This window comes from Balaenoptera acutorostrata, chromosome 1, assembly GCF_949987535.1.
Source record: "Balaenoptera acutorostrata chromosome 1, mBalAcu1.1, whole genome shotgun sequence".
Classification (NCBI taxonomy): Eukaryota; Metazoa; Chordata; class Mammalia; order Artiodactyla; family Balaenopteridae; genus Balaenoptera; species Balaenoptera acutorostrata.
The window spans coordinates 7,548,598-7,573,172 of NC_080064.1; the positions used below are offsets into that span (position 1 = coordinate 7,548,598).

The 24,575-nt window shown below is 47.9% G+C and overlaps 2 protein-coding genes across 9 annotated transcripts in view; one reads left to right on the forward strand and one right to left on the reverse strand.

Moving 5' to 3' along the window:
* Positions 1-1,984, forward strand: part of PIK3CD (phosphatidylinositol-4,5-bisphosphate 3-kinase catalytic subunit delta) — a 49,658-nt gene extending 47,674 nt beyond the window's left edge. For all 5 annotated transcript variants that reach the window (XM_057545121.1, XM_057545139.1, XM_057545144.1 and 2 more), the window contains one exon: positions 211-1,984. In XM_057545121.1, the coding sequence (XP_057401104.1) occupies positions 211-348 (138 nt within the window). In that variant the 3' untranslated portion in view covers positions 349-1,984. The remainder of the gene's footprint in view (positions 1-210) is intronic.
* Positions 1,985-2,071: 87 nt separating this feature from the next.
* CLSTN1 (calsyntenin 1) overlaps positions 2,072-24,575 on the reverse strand; it is an 80,107-nt gene continuing 57,603 nt past the window's right edge. For 2 of the 4 annotated variants that reach the window (XM_057545150.1, XM_057545147.1), the window contains 14 exons: positions 22,035-22,184; positions 21,737-21,922; positions 18,900-19,148; positions 18,438-18,559; positions 13,605-13,767; positions 9,930-9,986; positions 8,460-8,617; positions 7,229-7,377; positions 6,709-6,935; positions 6,057-6,227; positions 5,571-5,716; positions 4,394-4,529; positions 3,937-4,121; positions 2,072-3,600 (listed from right to left, as the gene is read on the reverse strand). In XM_057545150.1, the coding sequence (XP_057401133.1) occupies positions 3,412-3,600; positions 3,937-4,121; positions 4,394-4,529; positions 5,571-5,716; positions 6,057-6,227; positions 6,709-6,935; positions 7,229-7,377; positions 8,460-8,617; positions 9,930-9,986; positions 13,605-13,767; positions 18,438-18,559; positions 18,900-19,148; positions 21,737-21,922; positions 22,035-22,184 (2,288 nt within the window). In that variant the 3' untranslated portion in view covers positions 2,072-3,411. The remainder of the gene's footprint in view (positions 3,601-3,936; positions 4,122-4,393; positions 4,530-5,570; positions 5,717-6,056; positions 6,228-6,708; positions 6,936-7,228; positions 7,378-8,459; positions 8,618-9,929; positions 9,987-13,604; positions 13,768-18,437; positions 18,560-18,899; positions 19,149-21,736; positions 21,923-22,034; positions 22,185-24,575) is intronic. The other 2 variants (XM_057545161.1, XM_057545154.1) reach the window with 1 other exon arrangement.

Below are 24,575 nucleotides of genomic sequence, written 5' to 3' on the forward strand. Positions count from 1 at the left end.
GGCGGGGCGGGGGCCGCCTTGGTTGGGGTGGGAACGAAGAGCTCTTCCCAGGGGAGGTGTGGGTGGCGCCCTCCTGGCTCCCTTGGTGCAGTTCTCTTAGGAGGGAGCGTTACCTGCCCAGAGAGGGCGGAGGTGCAGGGAGACGGGGCTCCCTGCTGAGCAGGGCCCAGGCCCCTCCGTGGGACGCCCATTGCTTCGATCTTGCCTCAGGATTCTCTGGCGTTGGGGAAGACGGAGGAGGAGGCCCTGAAGCACTTCCGGGTGAAGTTTAACGAAGCCCTCCGGGAGAGCTGGAAAACCAAAGTCAACTGGCTGGCCCACAACGTGTCCAAAGACAACAGGCAATAGCAGCCCGTGCAAGCCCCGGGCCTGGAGACAACCGAGCTGTCAGTCTTGGGAGCCGGCCACCCTCGGCCACCCTCCGGGGCCTGAAAGGCTGGACGGCATCCTTGGGAAAGAACCTACACAACTGCCTTTTGTTTACACTGGTTATTTATTTATGACTTGAAATGTTTCGGGAACTAAACAGCCATACATGGAAATGCACCCTAATGTGGGGAGAGGCACCGTCCTCCCGCTTCCCCATCCGAGCCCTGGGCTTTGATGGGAAGACACTGTGAGCCCGGCACCTCGAGGCCGCATCTCGCCGAGGATCTGTGACCTCAAGTCTTCCAGCTGGGGGGTCTGGAGCCGGCAGAGACGATTCTCCCGTGCGGGAGCTGCCTCCTCCCCAGGCCCCCGCCGTGCTGCACTGGCCTTGGTGCCTGGCAGTGACCCGGTGCCTGCTGTCCAGACAGGGCACCCACGCCTGTTCACCCCCTCCACCTGCGTGCCCTCCATTGACTGAGTTCTGGGCAGCCCCCAGAGGAGGCCTGGGTACCCTCTAGATTCAGGGATGATTGCTTTCCACTTTTAAAGCGACTCCTGGGTACGGGAATTCTCTCATCTCTGCTGTAAAGCGATTTTGTTTGCGGGTGAGAAAAAAAATAGCCCAACTACTTTACTGAACCTCTCTGGCTCGGGAGAAAGGCCCCAGCGCCCATCACGTATAGCGCACGCTGGTCCTCGAGACACTTTAAAAAGGTCTGAGCTTGATTTAGCTCATCCTGGTCATGGTTCAAGACGCAAGCAGGTGCGAGTACTTTGTGCAATTATATGTAACCTCCCTCCTCCTAAAGCAGGTTTTAGGTCGTGAAGGACCTGATCTCCTCTCCAGAACGCTCACCTTTGAGAACCTGCTCCCGGTACCCAGGCAGCAGAAGCGTGAGAGTTAAGGGTGTGGTGGCATCTTTTCCTCCGACGGTACTTAGCTTGAAATGATTCGGGCTCGGCCTTAGGTGCATCTGAGGAGTTCAAGAAATGCAGGTTCCCGGGCCTCCCTCAGCCTTCTGGAGCCAACTCTGGAGGTGGGGCTAAGAATATGGGCTTCTGGAAGCCCACAGGCGAGCTTCATGTATTAGCAGCCGACTCGGGACTCACAGGGGCGACACCACTTACCTCTCAAAGGCTTTGCATGGCTCAGCAGAGCCAGAAGTAGCTGCCCTCTCAGCAGCCCAGGTGCACGGCTTCCAGAAGAGCCCAGGTGCCAACTCTGTTTCTTGGTTCACGAGAGGTGGCCGGGAGGCACTGCCCATAGCAATCCGTGCCACCCACAGAGCCCCACTGACCGGACTCTGGTTCCCAACTAAGTGCTGAATTCATCAGACCCACCCACCTGTTTGGAAATAGGAAAAGCCGAGTGTATGTCTACTTGTTATTTATTTGAACGAGTCTGTGCTTCCTGGTGTGGGCAGCACACTGCATATACACAGCAATAGCTGGTTGGGTGCACGGCCTGTGTGCCTGACAAGAAGAGTATTTTCTATTTTTTTTAAGTCATTTGATGTTTCTGTATGGGGAAGGTGAGTTCAGCGTAACTGATGTAGGTTCAACAGTCTGAAACCTTGAAATGAGAGGTAAAAACAGATTAAAAGAAATAAAATCCTTGGTATGTTATGTTCTTGGCTCAGAAAGAAACAAGAGAATGCAGGATTAAGATGAAAACAAGACCAAAAACAACCCACGCTCCCACTGGAGTTAGAACAGACTTTATTGTATGTATACACTTTCTGACCTATCATCAATATACACATCTGAAAAGTGATACCACGGCGGCTACAGACAGCGCGGAGCGTCCCGTCTACGCGTTAGCGTCTATCCACGGTCCAAACAGAGCAGCGACAGTGACAGTACACGGAGGGGTGGCCACACACAACACGGGACAGCTGGCAGTGTCCTCGAGACTAGCAGTTATGATCACAGAACAGTGTTCAAAATTATTTTCCCCCAGTTTTAGAAATCTAAAAATTTACATGTAAATTAAAAACCACGTGCTGTAGGGGTTTTCGCTCCTGACTGCGGTTCTCTCCCTTTACCACCTACTGGACATGGGTTTCACCCCCGGGGGCTCTGGGGAGGAGGGGCGCAGGTGCTCGGGGAATCGAGCACTTGCCTTCAGGCCACTGGGCATCATTTCAGCCAGGTTCTGAGTACAGAGCCCCCAGGCCTGTTGCTGTCTCCAGACCAAGTGGTCAGAGGGTGTGCACCATCCACATGATCGAAACATGCTCTCACCAGCAAGGAAACTTGCATCTATTCAGTATGGACCCCACAGCTGCACCTGAGTCCAGGTTCCTGCATGAGGAGCTGCCGGTCCTTGGAGAAGGGAGCAAACATGGCCAGGGACCCCAGCTCCCCGCAGCCCTCAATGGGTAGAATCCCAAAGAAAAGACCTGGCCGTTTCCAGCCTCCAAGGAGGGGTCCCTGATCCGGTCCCCTCCTGCCGGGCAGCAGAGCAATGTCTGTGCTCCTTTCTCCTCATCTTGGGGGAGGGGGGGAATGGGTCTTCGGTCCCTCCCCTCCCACGCTCAGTGTCTCCACTCCACTTTGCATCCAGCCCCGGATTATGCTAGCACAAAAGACACGAGGAATCCCAATTTATTTACAAAATATTAAAAAGTCAGTTCATCATCTACATATTAACCCCATTCTGCCATTTTATACATGCACTAGTTTGGAAAAAATAAAAACTTTAAAAAAAAAAAAAAAAGAAGAGGATTACCAGGTAGGAGTGAGCAACTCTAACCCTCTGTCAAGGAGTCCAGTCACTGCGGCTCTTCTGGAGTCGACATCAGCCGCAGAGCGAGCGTCAGCTCACACATAACTTAAGAGCGAGCAGGGCGGACGACGGGAGGGGGCAAGGGGGAGCCTATGGTCCTATACACCAAGCGCGGGCAGAGATCGGCGACCGGGAGGGTCTGCAGACCTACTGGCCAGAATGACTTTGTACATCGTGGACCCTCGGGGCGGGCAGAGAGGTGACAGCAGAGTCTCCTGAAGCAGAAAGAAGGCGGCGGAGGGCGCGGCCGCGGCTCAGTAGCTGAGGGTGGAGTCGTCCCACTCGAGCTGCTGCTGCCTGTTCGCAGTCTGCTGGTCCCCGTGCTCCCCCTCCTCCTCCTCGCTGCTCTCCGACTCGGCGCTGGTGATGTCATCCTCCTCGTCCCCGTCCTCGCTCTCCTCCTCCTCCTCCTCCTCCTCACTGCTGTGCTGGTCCTCATACGTCTGACAAACAGACGGCCCGACCAGGCGCTGAAGCCAGCCCCCTCCCCCACCCCGCCCCAGCCTGTGACCCAGGCTTCGTCCACCCGCCGGAGGCCACATCCCACGACCCAGCAAGAGGGGCTGACTAGGCTCCTCACCAAAGATGAAGGGAAACAGAGCTCCGGTCGCCACCCACAGCGGGACCACGACCCTAAAGCAGGCCCCCCCAGGCCTCAGTTTACCCACGCAGGGTCATGGTGCGGACCACGCAAAGCACGTGAGCGTGAGGGTGAGTTGAGCCTCCCTGGGGCCCTGGCCTGCGGGGTTCTCAGTTGGGGCGCCACCGCCCTCGCCTACCTCCATGGGGTTCACGGTGATGGTCAGGGCAGAGTCGTCCCAATCCATCTCGTTCTCTTTGCCGCCGTCCTGGTCCCGCATGGTTCTCTGGTGAGCGGCCCGGATCCGGAACACTCCCAGGACGATCATGAAAACCAGGAAGCTGACACACACCACGATGACGACGGTTGCGGTGCTGGGGACGACTGCGGGGAAGACGAGACAGGACGGCTGTGATGACGAGACCCGGCCCGGCCAGCCCCGCCGTGTGCCCTCGGCCTCCACTGCTCGCTCCGAGAAAAGGCTCAGCACGGGTTCAAGTCTGGGTTCGGCCCCTCGCTGCCCCGTCCGTGCTCCGGTTTCCTCGTGTGACGTGGAGTAACAGCCAGGCTGGCCGGTGGCTGTTCTGAGCGGCGGGGGGGGGGGGGGGGGGGGCTGAGCTCACGGCAGGAGGCGGGGAGGGGCGTCCCAGGCCTACCTGCGAACGGGTGGGGGTTGGCCAAGTTGTGACCTGAGAGGTCAATGAAGGAGCGGTGCTCGGGGTGGACGAACTGCGGCTGCGCGGCCATGTGGCTGGCGTGCTCCACGGGGTTGGCCGTGTGGATGACGTTCACCTGCAGCGGAGACACAAGGCAGCCCGGACGTGTCCGCGCGTGGAATGGACATGCACTTGACCAGCACCACCGAAGTGGGCCCTGGACCGGTGCTGGTGGGCGGAGGGAAGAACGGGGCAGCCGAGGAGGCTGCCGTAACCATGTGATGCTGTCACACAGCCAAGAACATCCTGCTGTTGGAATAACTCACTTTTATTGTATCTAATAAAATAATTCATCCACCACAGACTGGAGGAGAAGACACAGCACCACCGCTGGCCCTTCACCACGGGTGGTTCGAGAAGCCCGGGCACACAACACTGCCCCTCTTGCCCCAAAACTACAGCCACGTGAGAGAGAGCACAAATCAGAGCCTTTATTTCCTTTCAAATCTGCTACCCTTTGACTCAGAGAAAACACTCATGGGCTCTTCAGCCCTGTGAGTTTACTTCTGCTGCTACGGGTCACAACGGAAGCGTTCAATTGCTGAGAGTAACTTTGGGTCCATTTTTCCAGGGCACAGAAGCTCTGAGTGACACGAAAGGTGTCCGAGCAGGACGAGTGCCCTCTGGCCACTGCGGCCTGAGTCCCCACGACCACGTTCACCGGAGAGCAGCCCTGCCGGCGCTGGCGGCAACCCCCGCCCTGGGCCAAGGATCTACTCACGGCAGGGCCAGCCACCTGCAAAGAAGCCCCGGCTCCCCCGGCGAAAGCAGTGTCAAATCTCGAGAAACAATCTTGCCCCTCAGCCCAAGGCACGGACTGCCACTCGGTCCTGACCACCTCCCTCCAGAGGCCCCTCCGACTCTCGGGCTAAGGCAGACTGTGAAGTGGGGCACCGTGCTGTGCCCCAGCCCACCCCGTGTATAACCTGTCCCCCCAAACCTCTGCAGGTCTAACGGGGAGCAGCCCCCCGGCTGGGAAAGGCGACCCACCCCAGGATGAACCCAAACAGCTGCCACCACAAGTGCTCTAAAAATCGGCATCTGCCAACATCAGGGCCGTGAGCGAGGCGCCCGGTGACCACGCTGCTGGCCCTGCTCGGCACAGCCCGGCACCCACCTCCACCTGGAACTCGTTGCTGACGTAGCGACCATTCAGCTCGGAGCACACGAGCTTGAACTTCCGGTCAAGCAAGGACCTGGCGTGCCAGTTCCGGTAGTGCAGGAGGTGCAAGACCTCCTCGTAGCTGGCCATGGTGTCGACACCTGCGGGGAAGACAGCGGCGGCTGAGCTTAGGGACACGGGCCGGGGGCAAAGGCAGGCTGCAGGCGGGCCCCAGAGCCACCCGGCCGCGCGTCTGGCTTGCCAACTGCGGGGGCGTCGTCCGCTGCTGAGGGGCAGGCGCCACACGCGCCCAAGCTTCTACCCGTTATGAGGACGGGACACCAGGCAGAGCTGAGCTTCCCCTCCCGTCTGGGAGAAGGTGTGTGGCCACCGCTCATCCTTTCCCACCTCCTCCAGGACTCTCTCCAGCTGCTGAGCTGGGAGGAGGTGGGCGCTGAGCTCTGAGCCTTCACTCTCCCGGTCTGGGGTCTGGCCTCTCACCTGTGAAGACCACGCCCAGGTCAGAGCTGCTCACTTCGATGCCCTTCTGCTGCAGGCGGGCCGCGTCCACTTCTAGGCTCTCCTGCTCTCGGTTCAGTTCCTCTCCCTCCACCGTGACCTCGCAGGTGTCTAGGTCGTGGACAATCTCCTCCGACACCAGCGACTCTTGAACTGCAAAAATGGCCCGACCGGAAATAGCAGAGGCTGTGGAGCCCAGGGAGGTGCTCACAGCGACGGCCCGTCTGCTCGTCCTCAAACTCACAGAGGCCTTTCAGGGACCACGGACGGCGGTACGGGACAGTCATTTTCAAGAATGGGGGGTGCTTTATGTGTCGAGGAGGACTGGCCACCAGGAAGGCCCGAGAATGGGGGGCCAGCCAGCAGGAGCACCCCTGCCCTGGTCTCCATCCTCCCAACCCACAAGAGCCATCCCAGATTCTGACATCAAGCTGGAAAAAGATGAGAGGACCCTCCACGTGGGTTTCCAAAGATCATAATGCGCTCTAGCCCACGGGTCAGATTCCAGAAGCAGACCCAAGAACAGCATTAAAACATTCAAGTCTACAAAATCACAGAGGAAAAGGGCCAAGAAATAAGTAGCGGCAGTGGGGTTTCAGCCGCCCACTTTTGGGTGACTGGTCTAGGCTGTTACCTGTGGGGTCCTCGTCCCCTTCTCCTTCAGGCTCCACCTCTCTCGTGATGGTGCTGATGATCCGAAGCTCGGGGAAAAGGAAGACCCCCTCCGAACTTTCAAATTCGGAAGCTGCCCGAGCAAAATGGTGGATGCCACTCAGACTGATCTTGGGCTCTTCCGGCTGCAAAACCATCACGTAGCCGTCCAACGGGGGGACTGAGAGGCAGGTGGCCTCGTTAAAACATCTGCCAACAAGGAAGGGGACGGAAGGGTCAGGGCTTTAAGAGGCGGCTTCTCAAGCCACACAGACAAAGGCGCTCGGAGGTGGACCACAGGATTCCACAACCACCTAGGGGACAAGACGCCGGCCACTCCCGGAATGTGCTTCCACACATCACTCAAACTTTCTGGTAACGAGGGACAGATCACCTTTCCTTACAGAAGGGAGGCTGGGTTGACTTAAAAACCTAAATACACACATTTTCTTCTCAAGGGTCACTGAGCAAAGACAGGTTTATTGTTAAAAGTCAGCACATACTTGACCATGCTGGTGATTTTGAGTCTTCGGATCCCGGGTGTGGGGAACTGTCGTGAATTCAGGTAGGAAATGTGCTGCATGGCCTTATCCAACTCCCCTACATCCTCTCCCTCCAAGGTCAACACTGACTGACTGGGGTTGGCTTGGATCTGAAATGGCACCAAAACAGAGAGACAGGAACAGAATAAGGTTCTAACTGCAAGAAGCTGAATCCATGAACACTTCGACAAAGAGGATTAGCTTGGAATTGATTTGGATTGGTGACTTGGAGAAGAAAATCTCACGTAATTCCAGTGACCGTGACCCTATTATATGATGGTAAATATCTAAGGCACAGACAGATCTGTGATATAATAGGACATATATATTTGGTCTTTGTCCCTGGTTTCTGGCATAGAGCTCCTAAAACTTTTGGAATTTCCTGACGGATAGGGGCATCTTTTTTTATTCCTAATAAGCCCCTTTCAGCCACCCCAGAATTTACCTTAATGAGGTGACTCTTGGATGCAGGCTGGTTGCCAAAGAAACCAACCACGTGATTACATTGGACCTTCAGCCTCACCTCTAAACTCTGGGGAGGGGAGAGTGACTGGAGATTGAGTTAATTAATCAACAGTCGTCAATGATTTGATCAATCATACCTACATAACAGACCCTCCACAAAAACTTCTAAACAACAGGGTCTTGGAAAGCTTCTGGGCTGGTGGACACAGCGAGGTGCCGGGAGGGTGGTGCACCTGGATGGGGCGTGGAAGGCCCGTGCACCCTCCTCCACTCCTGGTCCTGTGCCTCTCTTCCACCTGCTTGTTCCTGAGTTGTATCCTTCATAATAAACCAGTAATAGTAAATGAACGGTTTTCTGAGCAGTTCTAGCAAAATTATTGAACCTGAAAAGGGCGAGGGATTGTAGGAACCCTCGACTTTTTTCAGCCAAGTGTGGGTACCGGAGGCCCGGATCCTTGCAGCTGGCACCAGAGGAGCAGGCATGTGGGGGGCACTGGGGCCTGGTGCCCAGTTAGTGTCAGGACTGAACTGGATTACAGGACGCCTGGGGAGTTGGGGTCCAGGAGCTGGAGAATTGGTGTGAGAAAGACACCCCACACGTGTGGTGTCGGAGATGCTGTGAGTAAAAGCAGCTCAGGACCAATCACCGATCAATCCTTATGCCAACAGCCTCCGCACTTGTGCTTGAGGAAGTCGTGGGTGCCGTGCAGGTGGGTGCTGGTGTTACCTTGACACCGCTGCCGCTGTCTTCGGGGACGTGCAGGTCTAGCCCCTCTTTGCAGGTATACAGACAGTCAATCACTTTCTTATCTGCGAGTTTCCCGGAACGGATCGTCAGGCCAGCCAGATTACCTCGGAAAAACTGAGTCATGTGCAGGTCACCACCTGCAGAACACGGGGGTGGAAAAGCAGAAGTTGTGAGTGCAGCCCAGGGCCTCCTGCTTCACTTTTCAATGCGATGTTATCGGTGGTGGCAGCCTGACGGGTGGACATGCGGGTTAGTTCCTACCAGATCCTGTTAGCCTTGCAATCGACATGGAAGCACAATGAGGAAATTAAATGGTTTATGATCATGCATGTGGCCCGGAGATGAGAGGAGCTGGGGGTCCCTCCCCCGAAGCCCAGAAGCCAAGAGGTCCCGTGAGTGTCCCCACACATGCGGCCACTTCCTGGTAAGGGTGGCCCTCGCTGCACCCGTCATCATGGTTCACAAGTGATGTCCTACCAGCGCCAGCCTCTTCAACCACTGCCTTCTCAATCAGCTGGATCAGGCGCTGGGTTTTTTTTTTTTTCTTTTCTTTTTTTTTTTTTTGGCTGCGCCGCGACCAGGGATCAAACCCTTGTCCCTGCACTGAAAGCGCCAAGTCCTAACCATTGGACCGCCAGGTAATTCCCCTGGGTTGCTTTTTCTAACTGAGCATACTCGGGGAATACATACAAACTCGGGGATGAATGTACACAGGCAGGAGTAGAAAGATAAAAGGAATGCTAAAATCCCACCCTGCACAAAACCTAGTATCAAGGCCGCCTACACGGCTATTTTGTTGAGTCCCAGTGTGCCTGTCTCCTACTACTGAGGACAACTGGGAAGAGTGAAGATGTTACAAGAAAAAGCCAGAAGGTGGCCCTTGACAGACTGTAACAAAGAGCCAAAACCAGGAGGTACTAAGCCCTGTTCTTACACTGAAGGAGGAGGAGAGACCAATTGTCAGCAGCATGTCTCACTCCGGATAAGGGACGTTAGACACTAAATTGTCACTAGGGATCGAGATTTCTAAGAAACATTACTTAAAACTTATTATCAGTCAGGACAGAATATCTAGACACGAGTCTTTTCCTGTCTCCTGTTTCAGACACACGAGAAGCAGGAGGTGGCCTCCCAAGCAAACTTAGCCTGTGAGATTTCAGCAGGGCGCCTCACACAGTGGGATGGGGTAAAATTTGATAAGGAAAAAAAAAAAATTCCCATTAGTACACTGCATTCATGAGTCGTTTGCTCTCACTTCAACTGGGATCAGAATGGGCAGAAAAGGGAAATCCCATGATGCAGTGGGGTAGCATAAGGCAAAGCAGCAGCTCAAATAGTGTCTGGGACCAAAAATGCAACTTGGGCGTCTCATGCGAAATGCACAATGAATTGATGTCTCGACTTTAAATGAAACACCATAGTGAACCGTAGGCAAGAAAGTCCAGCAACCTGCAGAGGCCATAGGCACAGGCTCAGTTTCATTGTCATTTTCAACTCCTGAATACTCTGTAGAAAAGCAAGACAGACAATAGAAAAGGACCAAGAGGTTAGGCTCTTCAAACTGGACCTTGAAAATTAGTTTTGAAAAGCTACCAAACACAAACACAAAGAGAAAAATTCCCCTCCCATCCCTCTTGGGGACACACTCCACACCTGGATGAAACCTGTACTTGGTCACCTTTTCCCAAAGGGATATTTACCACCCCCGTGCTTCTTTCCATTCTTTTTTCTTTTTTTAATTTATTTTATTTAAGTATAGTTGATTTACAATATTGTGTTAATTTTACAGCAAAGCGATTCAATTATACATATATATTCTTTTTCATATTCTTTTCCATTATGGTTTATCACATGATATTGAATACATTGTAGTTCCCTGTGCTATACAGTAGGACCTTGTTGTTTATCTCTTTCCATTCTTTTATTCCACCTTCCCGCAGCCTCCCTTGCCAAAACACAGGTTGGATTCACAATGAGATGAGTAAAAGCTGTGCAATGAATTCACTGATCTCCTCAACCTGTCCAGGCAGGACACTGCGAGGTGGCAGCTGGCGCTGACGGCAGAGACGTACCTGGTGCGAAAGGCACCCACCCTGGACCACAGCGCCGGCCTTTTTAATGGGGAAGACACGTGTCAGCGTCCAAAGCCTGGTATGTAGTGAACATGTATGTCTTTTTTGAAAGCTCAAAAGGAGCTCACATTGGTTTAGACTTTGACTTCCAAGTGACAAAGGAAAGAAGGCATTTTTAACCAGTTTCTCTGAACAGAAAGGGAGAGTCAGAGGTTAAGGAACTCACCCAGAGAAACATAGTCGGTGCCGGGCCTGGGGACGGCGGCTGTGGTTCCCGACCAGCGTTCTGGGTCGAGGCACCCGCCCAGCGACGGAGGACAGAATTTCCACTCTCCAGACCACGCGGTGGGTGCACGGCTTCCCTCTCCCCGCCCCACCCCACGGTGCAGGCCTCACCGCCTTTCCTGCTGTGGCCACACGGGGACGAGGCCAGGTGTGCACAGGTGAGCCCTGGAGCCCACACAGCTCCTGCGTCCCCCTAACACACAGTTACAACTGACGTTTCCGTTAATCCCACGAGGCGGGCCTCCAGCCCAGGCTCCGCACAATGAACTTGAAGGGAAAGGGACTTCAAATCCCCTGAAGGGAAGAAAGGAGATCTTCTTCCCCCATTAACTAAAAATTTTAAAACTTGTGTTTGGTTTGGAAATTTAGGCAGATTCTTCTGGCTGAGGATGCTGAGGGCTGAGGTAGAAAGAGATGAGAAAGGATGAAAAGTGATTGCCATCTGATGGCAGAGACACCGCGACATGAAGAGGAAGGCAGGGTGGGACGGGGTGGGGGGGGGGCTGGTATTTTAACCCATGTAACAAAGTTCCCAGAATACAAAATAACATTTAGGTTCACACTTGTATTCTTTCTTTTTTTTTTTTAATATGTAAATATCATGCCTATTTATTTATTTATTTATTTATTTATCGTTGCTGAGCATGGGCTTTCTTTAGTTGTGGCGAGCGGGGGCTACTCTTCCTTGCAGTGTGCGGGCTTCTCATTGCGGTGGCTTCTCTTGTTGCGGAGCACAGGCTCTAAGCGCGCAGACTTCATTAATTGTGGCTCGGGGGCTCTAGAGCGCAGGTTCCGTAGTTATGGCTCGCGGGCCCTAGAGTGTGGGCTCAGTAGTTGTGGCACACGGGCTTAGTTGCTCCGCAGCATGTGGGATCTTCCCGGACCAGGGCTTGAACCCGTGTCCCCTGCACTGGCAGGCAGATTCTTAACCACTGCGCCACCAGGGAAGTCCCCACACTTGTGTTCTTATTCTTTGTTTTTTTGGCCGCGCCGTGCAGCATGTGGGATCTTACTTAGTTCCCTGACCAGGGGTCAAACCCGCGCCCCCTGCAGTGGAAGTGCGGAGTCTTAACCACTGGACATCCAGGGAAATCCCTTGTATTCTTATTCTTATTTTTAAAATCATTACTCAGAAATTATTGTTTAATTTGGGAAGGAAGTTTGAACTAAATTTTTAAGAGTAACAACTAAAAACTTCCTGAAATTTTAAGGGTAACAACTAAAAACTTTCTAATAATTTATTCCTCATTCCTTGGTCTCACGTTCTACTTTCTCACAGATGGATTGTCACCAGTAATAAATCTGGGAATTTGCTGAAGAAGTTCACCGTGAAATACTGTCTTATTCTTTTTCACCTGAAAGGATCTGCAGGAAAATTACGAAATTCAAATTCTCCTAAAAGCAGCAAAACTGTCTTGGCCGTTAGGCTCTTTCATAAATTTCTAACCTAACTCAAGGTACAATGTTTCCAAAGGGAAGGAAAAAGAAGGCCTATTTAGCAGGTACATGTAGTGATGATGACACCCTGAAGTGACAACACAGAGCCAGGGGCAAAGTTGGAGGGGGGGCCCATGAACCTTGAGGGCAGACCAAGGGGTCTGGGAAAAATCACATGCTTAATTTTTACTAACTTCTAAAATTTAGTTTTCCCCTTGGTTATACATGTCAGCTACAAATCACAGGAATATTAGAACAAACTATGACTGTGCTGAGAGATATCATGTCCTACTAGCCGCTCTGTTGTAGATACACAGCATGGTTACAAAGCCCCTCCTGCTCTGACTCCTGGCAGTTAATGGAGGTGCCTGATCTTCACGAGTTAATAAAGTGGCACAGGTGTTACTACTTTACAAGTTTATCCTTTTAGTACTTTGATAACTGTATTTCAGTTTAATTGGTCGCCTTTGAAATCCTATGTATTTTATTTTGTTTTACAGACTAATAAAACATTATCCTGAGAAAGGTCCATAGGCTTCACAGACCACCAAAGGACTCCGTGGCACAGAAAAGGTTAGCGCCCCTGGTTTGGTGGGTCAGAACGCTGGGCCTGAGTGCACCGGCTGCAGCGGTTCAAATCCTAGCGCCACGTAACCAGCTGCTGACACAGCTCACTGCTTCTCTGAGCCCCGGTTTTTCAGCTTTGAAATAGGGATAAAAAGAGCTTCTGCCCTGCAGATACATTATTAGGATTAATGAGATAATGCATGCGAAGCCACTGGCACCCAGCCTGCCACTCAGAAAACAAGAATAAAAGGTATCGTCTCGCTGGTGGCTGTCATCACATCCCGTGCTGGTCTTCCAGCAGAGACGCCCACGGACTCTCCCCCAATCCTCACTGAAGGCGCTCCCGCCAGGTTATCAAGTGCTAATCACTCTGACGAGCCCTCGTGGCCGAAGCAACTCACATGTCTGTGCCTGATGGTTGCCTCTCTGTTTTTGTAAACTTTCCAACGAACAGGTTAATTTATAAATAATTTATAAACAAGGCCCTCAATGACACTCTCCTTCTGCATACCTCCTCCTGGACCCCCGGGAAAGGAGTTCCCATCCTTTAATGCCTTCATCAAGCATCGTAAATAGAGCCCTCCTGGAGCCTGGCAGCAGCCGTGCCCCCCAGAAAGGCTACACCGGGCCAAGAAACGAAAAGAGAAAGGAGAGGACAGTAAGGGATGTGAGACGCTGAGAGCAGCCTGTTTCCACCAACAGAGCAGAGAAGAAGCACTGAATTCTCAACGCCTGGAGGGGACGGGGTGCCGATGACCGTTACCTTGCCAGCAAGCTCCAACCATGAGCTGGGTTTCGATCTTGGATGCATGAAGCGGGTAGTCTTCGGTCACAGAGAAGGGCTCGTGAGAGACGCCGTCCACATAAAGAGTCACGTTGGGGATTTCCACGTTGAGGACATAGTGATGCCATTCCTCGTCACAGACCTACGAGGCCAAGGGGGTGGGTGGTTAAGTGTGAAACGTCCACCTTCCCGCTCACCCAAAGACGCAGCCATGAGAGCGACACAACTGGACACAAGAACAAGTCACCCAGAATGAACCTCTGTCTTCCTAAAAAGGAAAAGACTTAAAATGACAACAACAAAATACGTCTCATCCCACTGCATCTCACCCCAAAAGGTCAAGGTGACACTACCATCTCTAGGACACTTCAGACTTGGGGGCGCTACTCATTTGTCATGTGACAGGACCCCAGACAGGGAGCTGCCCGATTCCCTTCTGCCAAGAGCATGACACCAGGAAATTCTAGTATTGGCAGGATGGACACCACCCAGGGGGCTGGCCATTCCTTTTCTGGATCAGAATGAAAACTGTGGCACTTCCCTGGTGGCGCAGCGGTTAAGAATCCACCTGCCAATGCAGGGGCCACGGGTTTGAGCCCTGGTCTGGAAAGATCCCACATGCCACGGAGCAACTAAGCCCGCGAGCCACAACTCCTGAGCCCACGTGCTGCAACTACTGAAGCCCGTGCACCTAGAGCCCGTGCTCCGCAACAAGAGAAGCCACTGCAATGAGAGCCCACGCACCACAACGAAGAGTAGCCCCTGCTTGCTGCAACTAGAGAAAGCCCGTGTGCAGCAACGAAGACCCAACAGAGCCAAAAATAAATAAATAAATAAATACATTTTTTTAAAAAAATGAAAAATGCCTCCAGTTTCTGAACGAGGCCCACTACAGCACATGTGTTTTCTTTTTCGGTTCAAAGGTGCTGGTCTAAATAAATACGAACATACAGCTCAGATGGCCAAATTCAACTGAGCTCCTCTCCTATCATGAAGGAGCAGCTCCCCAATATCTCCCCTGTTGTCACGTGGGGTGCTGGTCTGCGGTCTCCAAGGCCTGGCTGGTCTGGCATTCCCTGATTTCTGGCTTTAGAGGAAGAGGCATACATGCAAGAACAGGGACAGGCAGAGAAGGAGACGCTATGGGATGAAATTTCTAAAACTGTATTTTTAAAAAGCCTGCCCAGGGACTTCCCTGTGTGGTCCAGTGGTTAAGAAATCTGCCTTCCAATGCAGGGGACATGAGTTTGATCCCTGGTTGGGGAACTAAGATCCCACATGCAGCAGGGCAACTAGGCCCACACACCACAACTAGAGAGAAGCCCCTGCGTCACAACTAGAGAGAAGCCCATGTGCCGCAACGAATAGCCCGCGTGCCACAACTAAGACCCGATGCAGCCAGAAATAAATATTGAGAAATAATTAATAAATAAATAAATAAATAAATAAATAAATAAAAAGCTTGCCCAATTTACCTTTAAATTCTAAGAAACTGAACCAAGGAGAAATCAAGAGCTAAAACAGACCAGAAACATCAAAATAAATGAAGAAATTACCAAAGATTACCCCTAAAAGAAAAGCAGCTGCTCTTGATAAGTCTGAGGAAAAAATTCAAATCTCTAATATTATATATATGTTTATTATATATGCATAATGTATGTGTGTACAAATGTATAATCACAGATTTCTAAATAAAGAAATTGCACAGTAATTCACTTTTGAGACCGATAAGATCTTAATTTTAGTTTCTTTATTTAAAACAAGTTCTGTAATATATGCTGCTTCAGAAAGTAATTTATATTACACCCCCAGTTTTTAAAATAGTACAGGGTTCTTGGGAAATACCATGAGCATATTCTGAGAAGAGAGTAGGAGAATTAGTATAATTTTTTAATTTCCTTGAAAACACGGTGATTAGGGTAGTAAAACCCCAAACCACAGACAACACCCACGACAATACTGGTGGCAAAGTGACTACACGAATGCTGAAACAAGGCGGGTGGAGGGAAGCAACAGGGCTTCTGATCCAGGTGATACCAGAGCGTGTGAAGCCACATTTTTAAAAAAATACTTTATGAAAACAACAGAAGGGAGCGATCAAACCCTAAAGCTAGGGAAAAAAAAAAAAAAAGTCATGCTTTTCAAAGTGTAGGAAAGCTAATTTCATGTAAAACTGAGGAGGGAAAAATGATCACGACTCAATCCCAAAAAGTTTTTAAAAGAAAAAAAAAAAAAAAACAACCAAAGGGAATAACCTCCCTTCAGAGAATGAAACCATACCTGAAAGACATACCTAACCAAAGAGATGAAAATGATAATCTGTTATTTCAAAACACGCTAAAAGACATGAGGAAAATGACAAAACAGAAGAACATAGTTTGTAATTAGAGCAACTCAGAAATGAGGTGACAAAGCACAGGAATGATTTAAACAAAAGGGAAAGATACAGAAAACAGGTAAAGAATATCAACAAAAGATAAGAGGAGCCCCAGAGAGGAAAACCAAAGCAATAGAAGAGAATACTAAAAACTATAACAAAAACTTTCCTGAAATACCAAAATGTCTGAAACTAGATACTAAAAGGCCACATATTTGGGAAAACAGACCTAAAACAACCAAGACATATTCGTAAAATTAAATGACCTTAAAAAAAAGAAGGAAAAAGAAAAAAAAACACATCCCATGGTCATCCAAACAAAAAGACTGAGTGTTTTATAAAGGAAAAAAGTCAGGTTGTTGTCAGGTTTTAACAGCAACATTTTACATCAGAACTCAATGGAGAAACAGATTTTCTGTTCTTGGAAATCTTACATCGGAGCCAGAGATGTTATATCCAGTCAAAGTGACCTTCAGTATAAAGGCCACAGACAAACTATTAAAACAACATGTAAGAACTCAGGAATTAACTGTTCCCATGAGCCCTTCCTGAGAACACACTTCCTACGACCCAAGTGACCAGAAATCAAGTGCCACAAGGGTGGTGACACTGACCACTGACGGCTGCTTAAATCACAAAGAGAAACAACCCGACGGAGCTTAAACAGATCAGAAATATACAAACCCCATTCTGGTCAAGCCTTTAGAGCCCTGTCCCAATTTACAGGGTATAAGGAAGAGACAGGAGCGTGTTTTGTCACCAAAGAAATTCCAAGAGAGAAGAGGAAATCTACAGATTAAAATAAACTCAAAAGGTCTATCAGCCAATCCCAGTGTATGGCCCCTTATTTGGATCCTGATTCAAACAAACAAATTTGTAAACACAAAAACATCTATGAGACAATTTGAACAAAAAATTATTAATAGTGGAGGTAACAATGAAACAAGGTTGACCAAGAGCTGATAATTACTGAAGCCAGAGTGTGTGGAGTTGTTCCTTACACTCATCTGTCCACTTTTACCTATGTGTGAAATTTTCCACGATAAAGTTTCTAAAACATGTAATCAGAAGAAACTGAATATATGAATGTAGACTGTGGTTACTAAAACAGAACTATACCTAAAATGTCTACCTACATTGCAAAATTTTTTTCTGGATGATACCTTTCTTAGTTTCTTGAAAAAACTGATGACAAAAGTTTCCGAGAAAGAAATGATCTATGTAAATAAAAATTACAACAGTAAGAGATGAACACTGCCAACTGGACAGTCACTTCATCTTTCCACCATCACATACTTTTTTCCTTTCTCATATGTGCTCTTATGTATCTATCTATCTTGTAACTGTTTCAGACAATGTTATATTTTACCAACTACAGGCACATATAACACTATGTCAGCTCTTATCCACAAACTCCATGAGGCAAATAAATTAAGCTCAGGTTTCCTCCTTGTCCCAACTCTAAATCACAAGAGGAAACGACCTGCTGTGATTTTAATGAAAAGGCTTTCTCAGTTTACAGCATTTCCTCATTTCCTGTAACACACTGAATCTTTGCACATGACACTTGATTTTTATCACAGCAACTGTTAGGAAATCAGCTTTGCAAAGATATGACATCATCACAAGAAGTATAATGTGCTCTAATGTTGAAACTATAAATTCCCACGAGCTAATAGTTCATGTGATGTCTGAAAGATGTCAAGATTGCTGGTTCCTTGAATATTTAAAATATCCCATCACACCCCCGAATTTGCTGAGGCACCCAGGGTCCTTGGCACAACTGGGGAGCCAAGGCCTTAAATAATAAACAAATACAAGGACCTCAATCCCAATTTTTAAGCAAGTACTGCTTATCTCAATAAGTTATAACACGATATTTGGGATTTAAAACATATCATTTCTTTATACAGGCACACCTTGGAGATATCACAGGTTTGGTTCCAGACCACACCAATAAATCGAGTATCACAATAAAGCGAGTCTTACGAATTTATTTTGGTTTCCCAGTGCATATAAATTTATGTTTACACTATACTGTGGTCTATTAAGTGTGCAAATGCATTATGTCTAAAAAATAAGTGTGCATACCTTAATTAAAAAATACTGCTAAAAAATGCTAACATTATCTGACAATGCAGGGTTGCCACAAGCCTTCAATTTATAAAAACTGCAGTATCTGTGAAGCGCAATAAAATGAGGTACGCCTGTATTAGTATTTTATGTATAAAACACGTACATGTAAAAAAACAAACTTAGGCTTTCAGTAAAAAGGAGTTCAGTGGATTTAATTTGCTGTCCTATTACCCACAGACACAGAAATCATTAAATCTTAAATAAACCCTGCCCATCAACAGCCGGTCCTGTTCACGGTCGCAATGCCCATCTAATCTCTCTGAAAAACATCCATAGCAGTGAGTTTTCCATGCACTCACCTGATTCAACTTCCAGTGGAATTCTGCAGGTTTGTATTTCTTCTCTTCTGAAGGATCCTGACGGAGGAGGAAAATAAGCCGGCAGCCGTGGACATAGAGTGAATAATGGTGTCGGTTCATATCTGCGAAGAGTAATTCAACTAGTAAACTGCCGACTTAAGACCCAAAGGAGAAATAAAAGCTATTTCTTTAATGGATCTTGAAGACACAGTTTTTATCAGCATGGATGAACTCTCCATGGTGGGCCAAGGCAGGGTTTAGGAAAAAAGACGCTTGGCCTTTACTGAGAAGAGGGGCCCAATCCACTGAGTAAAGCTAACAAACGCCCAGAGACCAGCGCAGTGCCTTGAGCACAGAACAACGTGTGTCACCAAGAGCGTGTGGGAGCCTTTAGGGTTAGAATAAGGTGCCCACCTCCAGGCACCACTGCAGCGGGCGCCCCTTACAGCGAAGCTCACCCACCTGTTTTGTCTGAGCTGCAAAGGACCGTCTCCTTCTTCCTGCCAAACGGCCCGTGCCTCATCCACACAGAGATCGTAAAAGGCTCCTTGGGGTTGACGGAAACGACGCCATCTGGGACCCTCACCCCTTGAGTGCCATTGAACTCGAAGACCTGGTCGCTGTCGTGGCCATTGTCAGTGGGGAGGCCGATGGTCCAGTTCAAGGAGCCGCCCGGGGAAGGGAGCAGCTCAGCCGTGCCAGACGCAGCGCCTAAGCAACATGGAGACGCTCACTAGGCATCATGCGACGAACTCAAAAGGGATAAGCATTTCCAAGCCACACTAAGGTACTGTGTTTGTTTGTTTGTTTTTTTAATTGAACTAGAGTTGATTTACAATGTTGTGTTAGTTTCAGGTGTACAGCAAAGTGATTCAGTTATACATACATATATAAATACATGTATTCTTTTTTTTACATTCTCTTCTGTTATAGGTTAGTACAAGATATTGAGTATAGTTCCCTGTGCTATACAGTAGGTCCTTGTTTATCTATTTTATATAGGGTAGTGTGTATATATTTATCCCAAAGTCCTAATTTATCTCTCCCTCCCCCCCTTTGGTAACCATAAGTTTGTTTTCTATGTCTGTGAGTCTATTTCTGTTTTATAAATAAGTTCATTTGTATAATTTTTTTTAGATTCCACATATAAGTGATAGCATATGATATGTGTCTTTGTCTGACTTACTTCACTTAATATGACAATCTCTAGGTCCACCCATGTTGCTGCAAATGGCAATATCTCATTCTTTTTTATGGCTGAGTAATATTCCAGTGTGTGTATGTGTATGTGTGTGTGTGTGCGTGTGTGTATACATATATACACACACATATATATACATATCTTCTTTACCCATTCATCTGTCAATGGACACTTAGGTGACTTCCATGTCTTGGTTATTGTAAACAGAGCTGCTATGAACACTGGGGTGCATGTATTAAGGTACCGCTTTTATCTTAATGGTTATACAGTTTGCTAGTTCCAGTTTACTTCTCCTCAAAAATAAGGGTTTTTATTATTAAAAAGATTCATAAATAATAACTATGGATTTTTTTTTAAAGGAAGAAAAAAAGAGGAGTATAACCTTTAAAAACTGTGAATCACTATGTTGTACAGCGACTATACTTCAATAAAAAAATAAAGAAAAGAGAAAATAAAAGAAGCATGACTTGTGATCCCACCCCAGTATATCCACTATTAACATCTGGGTATAAACACTTCCAGTCCTTTCTTTATGAATGTACACATATTATTAAAATATGTATAATACATATGAATATACGTTATAAAATATGTATAATATGAATATATTATAAAAATGGAGTCCTGCTATGTACATACCTACATATGTTCCCAGTAATATTCTTTACAGCATAATTTAAAATGTCTGAATAGCATTTCATTGTATAGAATTTGTGCTGTGATATATTTAACTGATCTGTCCTGTGCACACGGAGTTGTCCCTATTTTTTCTCTGTGACAAACCTTGCCTTGACGAGGACTTCAGTGTGTCTCCATGATTATTCCCTTAGGATTAATTCCTAGAAATGGGATGCTAAGCCAAAGAACATAAAACATTTTCACAACTTTTGTTACACATTGCCAGGCTCGATTTTCTTTTAAATTCATCCGCAGAGGATCTTGCAACCTTTCACAGCCACTGGGCCCTTGACTTCTCTATTCCTAGCGGCAGCATGACTTGGCTGGGACAGCCTGGTCTTTTGAGTATCATATGATCTTGGTCCAAATCCCAGCTAGGCCACTTCCTAAAAGTGTGACCTTGGGCAAGCGACTCAGCCTCCCTCGGTCTCCACTAATTCTTCTGTAAAGACGAGGCCAATGCTACCACCTTTGTAGGCCTGATGGGAAGAGTAAATGAAATAACACATGTGGAAGGACCTAGCGTACAGTAAGCACTCAAAATAGGAAATTCTTTCTACCTTCAAACTGTTCTGCTGAGAGAATGTTCATTTAATACCATAAAAAATAATGGCATTATGAGAAAGTACGTTTTTTTACACTACACTTACATAGTATAAAACAGAAAATATTCCAGACCTCTTTACTTACATACATTTAGGTACATGATTATGAATATTTGGGTTCAGAATCAGGACGAGCCAGCAGAGAATATAGTTTTTCCCTTTTGCTTATTCTTCATATGACAATTTCCAATTATGAAAGAAACCTGGTTGCCTAAATCTAACTGTCGTTATCACTTAGTGAAAAGACAGATGAGTACTGGAAAATGCTCCCTACAAAAGGCCCTTCCAAGCATCAAGAGGCCACTGAAGTTACTGGTGTTTTACCACCGGCCAAGTGGAACATGCCTCCTCAGCATTTTCCCCGAGAGACATCCATACCTCACCTTTACCTCATTCAGACAAACCAGAAAAATATCCAAACTGACGGTGAAGATGGAGAACTAGCCTTGGGTCAGATTTGCGATCATTCTGTCTCTCAGCTGCTCCACACCTTGTTTTGTGGGACATAAAGACTATAAATTTGATGCAGGTTTCCTTAGTTTTCATTTTCTACTTCACGTTTGCCAAAAGCTATTGCATTACCTATAGCTTTTTTTTTCCTTCAGTCCTTACATAAACGTCTCATTTCATTTAAAGCTCACTCCACTTACAGAATGCCTATTTTGATGATTCTCAATGCACGTTAGAGAAATACTTGCTTCAAATCAGTGGTTCTTAAAATGCACAGACACACACACACACCACACACACACACCACACACACACACTTCTGAACAGACTTCTAGGGGTTCAGGGTCCCTCTCTCGCCTCCTTACCACAGAGCCGGTGAAGGGACTTCTCGGAGTAGGTGTCGCGGTCACAGCCCTTCCCTATGTGGCTGGTCTCCAGCTCCACCGTCACCCGCACTGAGGCCACCGATTCGTCACATGTCTCCAGGTGGACGTTTGGGAAGAGCGCCAAAGCACCGGTGCCAGGCTCGTACTCGACCCTGTTGTTCCATCCTGTGTGGGCCCACACACGGGCGGCGGGGGGGAAGAAAACTCCTGTTAGGTCTCCGTGGTGAACAAGTTTTCAGAGCTGGTGTGACAGCAGCAGAGAGACAGTGAGGCTCACCTTGCCACCCAGGGGTGCAGGTGGGCTTGATGCTGATCTTCACCAAAACATCTTCTGTTGCCCTCTTCTTCCCGCAGTCGTAGGCCGTGACTGTCAGCTTGTACTGCTGTGCTTTCCTGTAGCTCAGCTTCTCTGTGTTTTTTATATACCCTTCCAAGAGGAAAAACCACAGTGAGAACCCAAACCCATTCTGCTTCTCTCTTCTGACTTTTTTTTTTTAAATTGACGTATAGTTGATTGTGTCAGTTTCAGGTGTACAGCAAAGTGATTCAGATATATATATATATTTTCCCGATTATTTTCAAACCCACTGTTTTTGACTTCTGTCGTCCTATGCTGAAACACAAAATGCACATGCTTTCAGCCCTGGAAGCACTGACATAGAAATAAACTGATGCTTGAGATAATTAACATTCATGCTTTCCTGAGCTTGAACACACACTAAATCCACCTTGAAGGATTGTTTAACCAGAGGAATGAGTCTACAGAATTCAGCCTCCATTTATTCTTATAGTTGTATTTGGTTTTATATTTAAGATTTAAGAGTTAACATGTAAGAGAATAAAAGAGACAAAATAATTCAAGTATTTCAAATATTAAATACAAGATGGAGGGCCTCCCTGGTGGCACAGTGGTTAAGAATCCGCCTGCCGATGCAGGGGACACAGGTTCGAGCCCAGGTCCGGGAAGATCCCACGTGCCGCGGAGCAACTAAGCCCGTGCGCCACAACTACTAAGCCTGCGTTCTAACGCCCACGTGCCACAACTAGCGAAGCCTGTGCACCTAGAGCCCATGCTCCGCAACAAGAGAAGCCACTGCAATGAGAAACCCGCGCACCACAATGAAGAGTAGCCCCTGCTTGCCGCAACTAGAGAAAGCCCGCGCACAGCAACGAAGACCCAACACAGCCAAAAATAAAAACAAATAAATAAATAAATTTATAAAAATACAAGATGGAGCTGCATTAAATACTTCTTGCTAAAAGATTTACTTTGTTAGAGAGAGATTTCCTACCCTCAGCCAGTAGAACAGAAGCCTGCTTTTTGAACATGAGTGCAAATGTCTGCAAAGTGTTTGCAATGTCCATCATTTCATCGAAGATTCTGGACTATGCATTAACAATGGAGACACCATGGCATCATCGAGAAGCCATAACCTAATAAAGAAGCTGTGCTCCAGAATAAGTTAATTCTAGTCAATTACTAAGGATGGCGGGGTATCTGGCAGCGAGGTATCAACCTTCATCTTCAAGACGAGGCAGAAAAGTCAAATCTGATGGAGAACAGAAAACGAAACTGACCAAGAGGCAGTCTCATTCGGACGCACGCTGACTGAAAGGTAGGGAGATAAAAAAACCTTAGGTGGGGGATTTTTATTAGATTTTGGTGGGAAAGGAAAAAGAGGATCACCCTATAAGAGAACACAAGATTTGGTACCAGAAAAGAGGCTTTCAGGGGACAGAGTAAAAACTTAAACGTGACCTAAATAGACATTTCTCCAGATATAGATGGCCAAAAGGTACATGCATGAAAAGATGCTCAACATCGCTAATTATTAGAGAAATGCAAATCAAAACTACAATGAGGTATCACCTCACACCAGTCAGAATGGCCATCATCAAAAAGTCTACAAATAATAAATGCTGGAGAGGGTGTGGAGAAAAGGGAACCCTCCTACACTGTTGCTGGGAATGTAAATTGGTGCAGCCACTATGGAGAACAGTATGGAGGGTCCTTAAAAAACTAAAAATAGAGCTACCATATGATCCAGCAATCCCACTCCTAGGCATATATCTGGAGAAAACCACAATTCAAAAAGATACAGTGCACCCCAATGTTCATTGCAACACTGTTTACAACAGCCAGGACATGGAAGCAACCTAAATGTCCATCAACAGATGAATGGATAAAGATGTGGTATATGTGTACAATGGAATATTATTCAGCCATAAAAAAGAATGAAATAATGCCATTTGCAGCAACATGGATGGACCTAGCAGTTATCATACTAAGCGAAGTAAGCCAGACAGAGAAAGACAAACATCATGATATCCCTTAAATGTGGAATGTTTAAAAAAAATTATACAAATGAGCTTACATACAAAACAGAAATAGACCCACAGACATAGAAAACAAACTTATGGTTACCAAAGGGGAAGGGGGGGAAATAAATTAGGAGATTGGGATAAACATACACATACTACTATATATAAAATAGGGCCTCCCTGGTGGCGCAGTGGTTAAGAATCAGCCTGCCAGTGCAGGGGGCAAGGGTTCAAGCCCTGATGCGGGAACATCCCACGTGCCACGGAGCAACTAAGCCCGCGCTCCACAACTACTGAGCCTGCGCTCTAGAGCCCATGAGCCACAACCACTGAGCCCACGTGCCACAACTACTGAAGCCCGTGCGCCTAGAGCCCGTGCTCCACAACAAGAGAAGCCACTGCAACGAGAAGGCCGCGCACCACAACGAAGAGTAGCCCCTGCTCACCGCTACTAGAGAAAGCCCGTGTGCAACTACGAAGACCCAACATAGCCAAA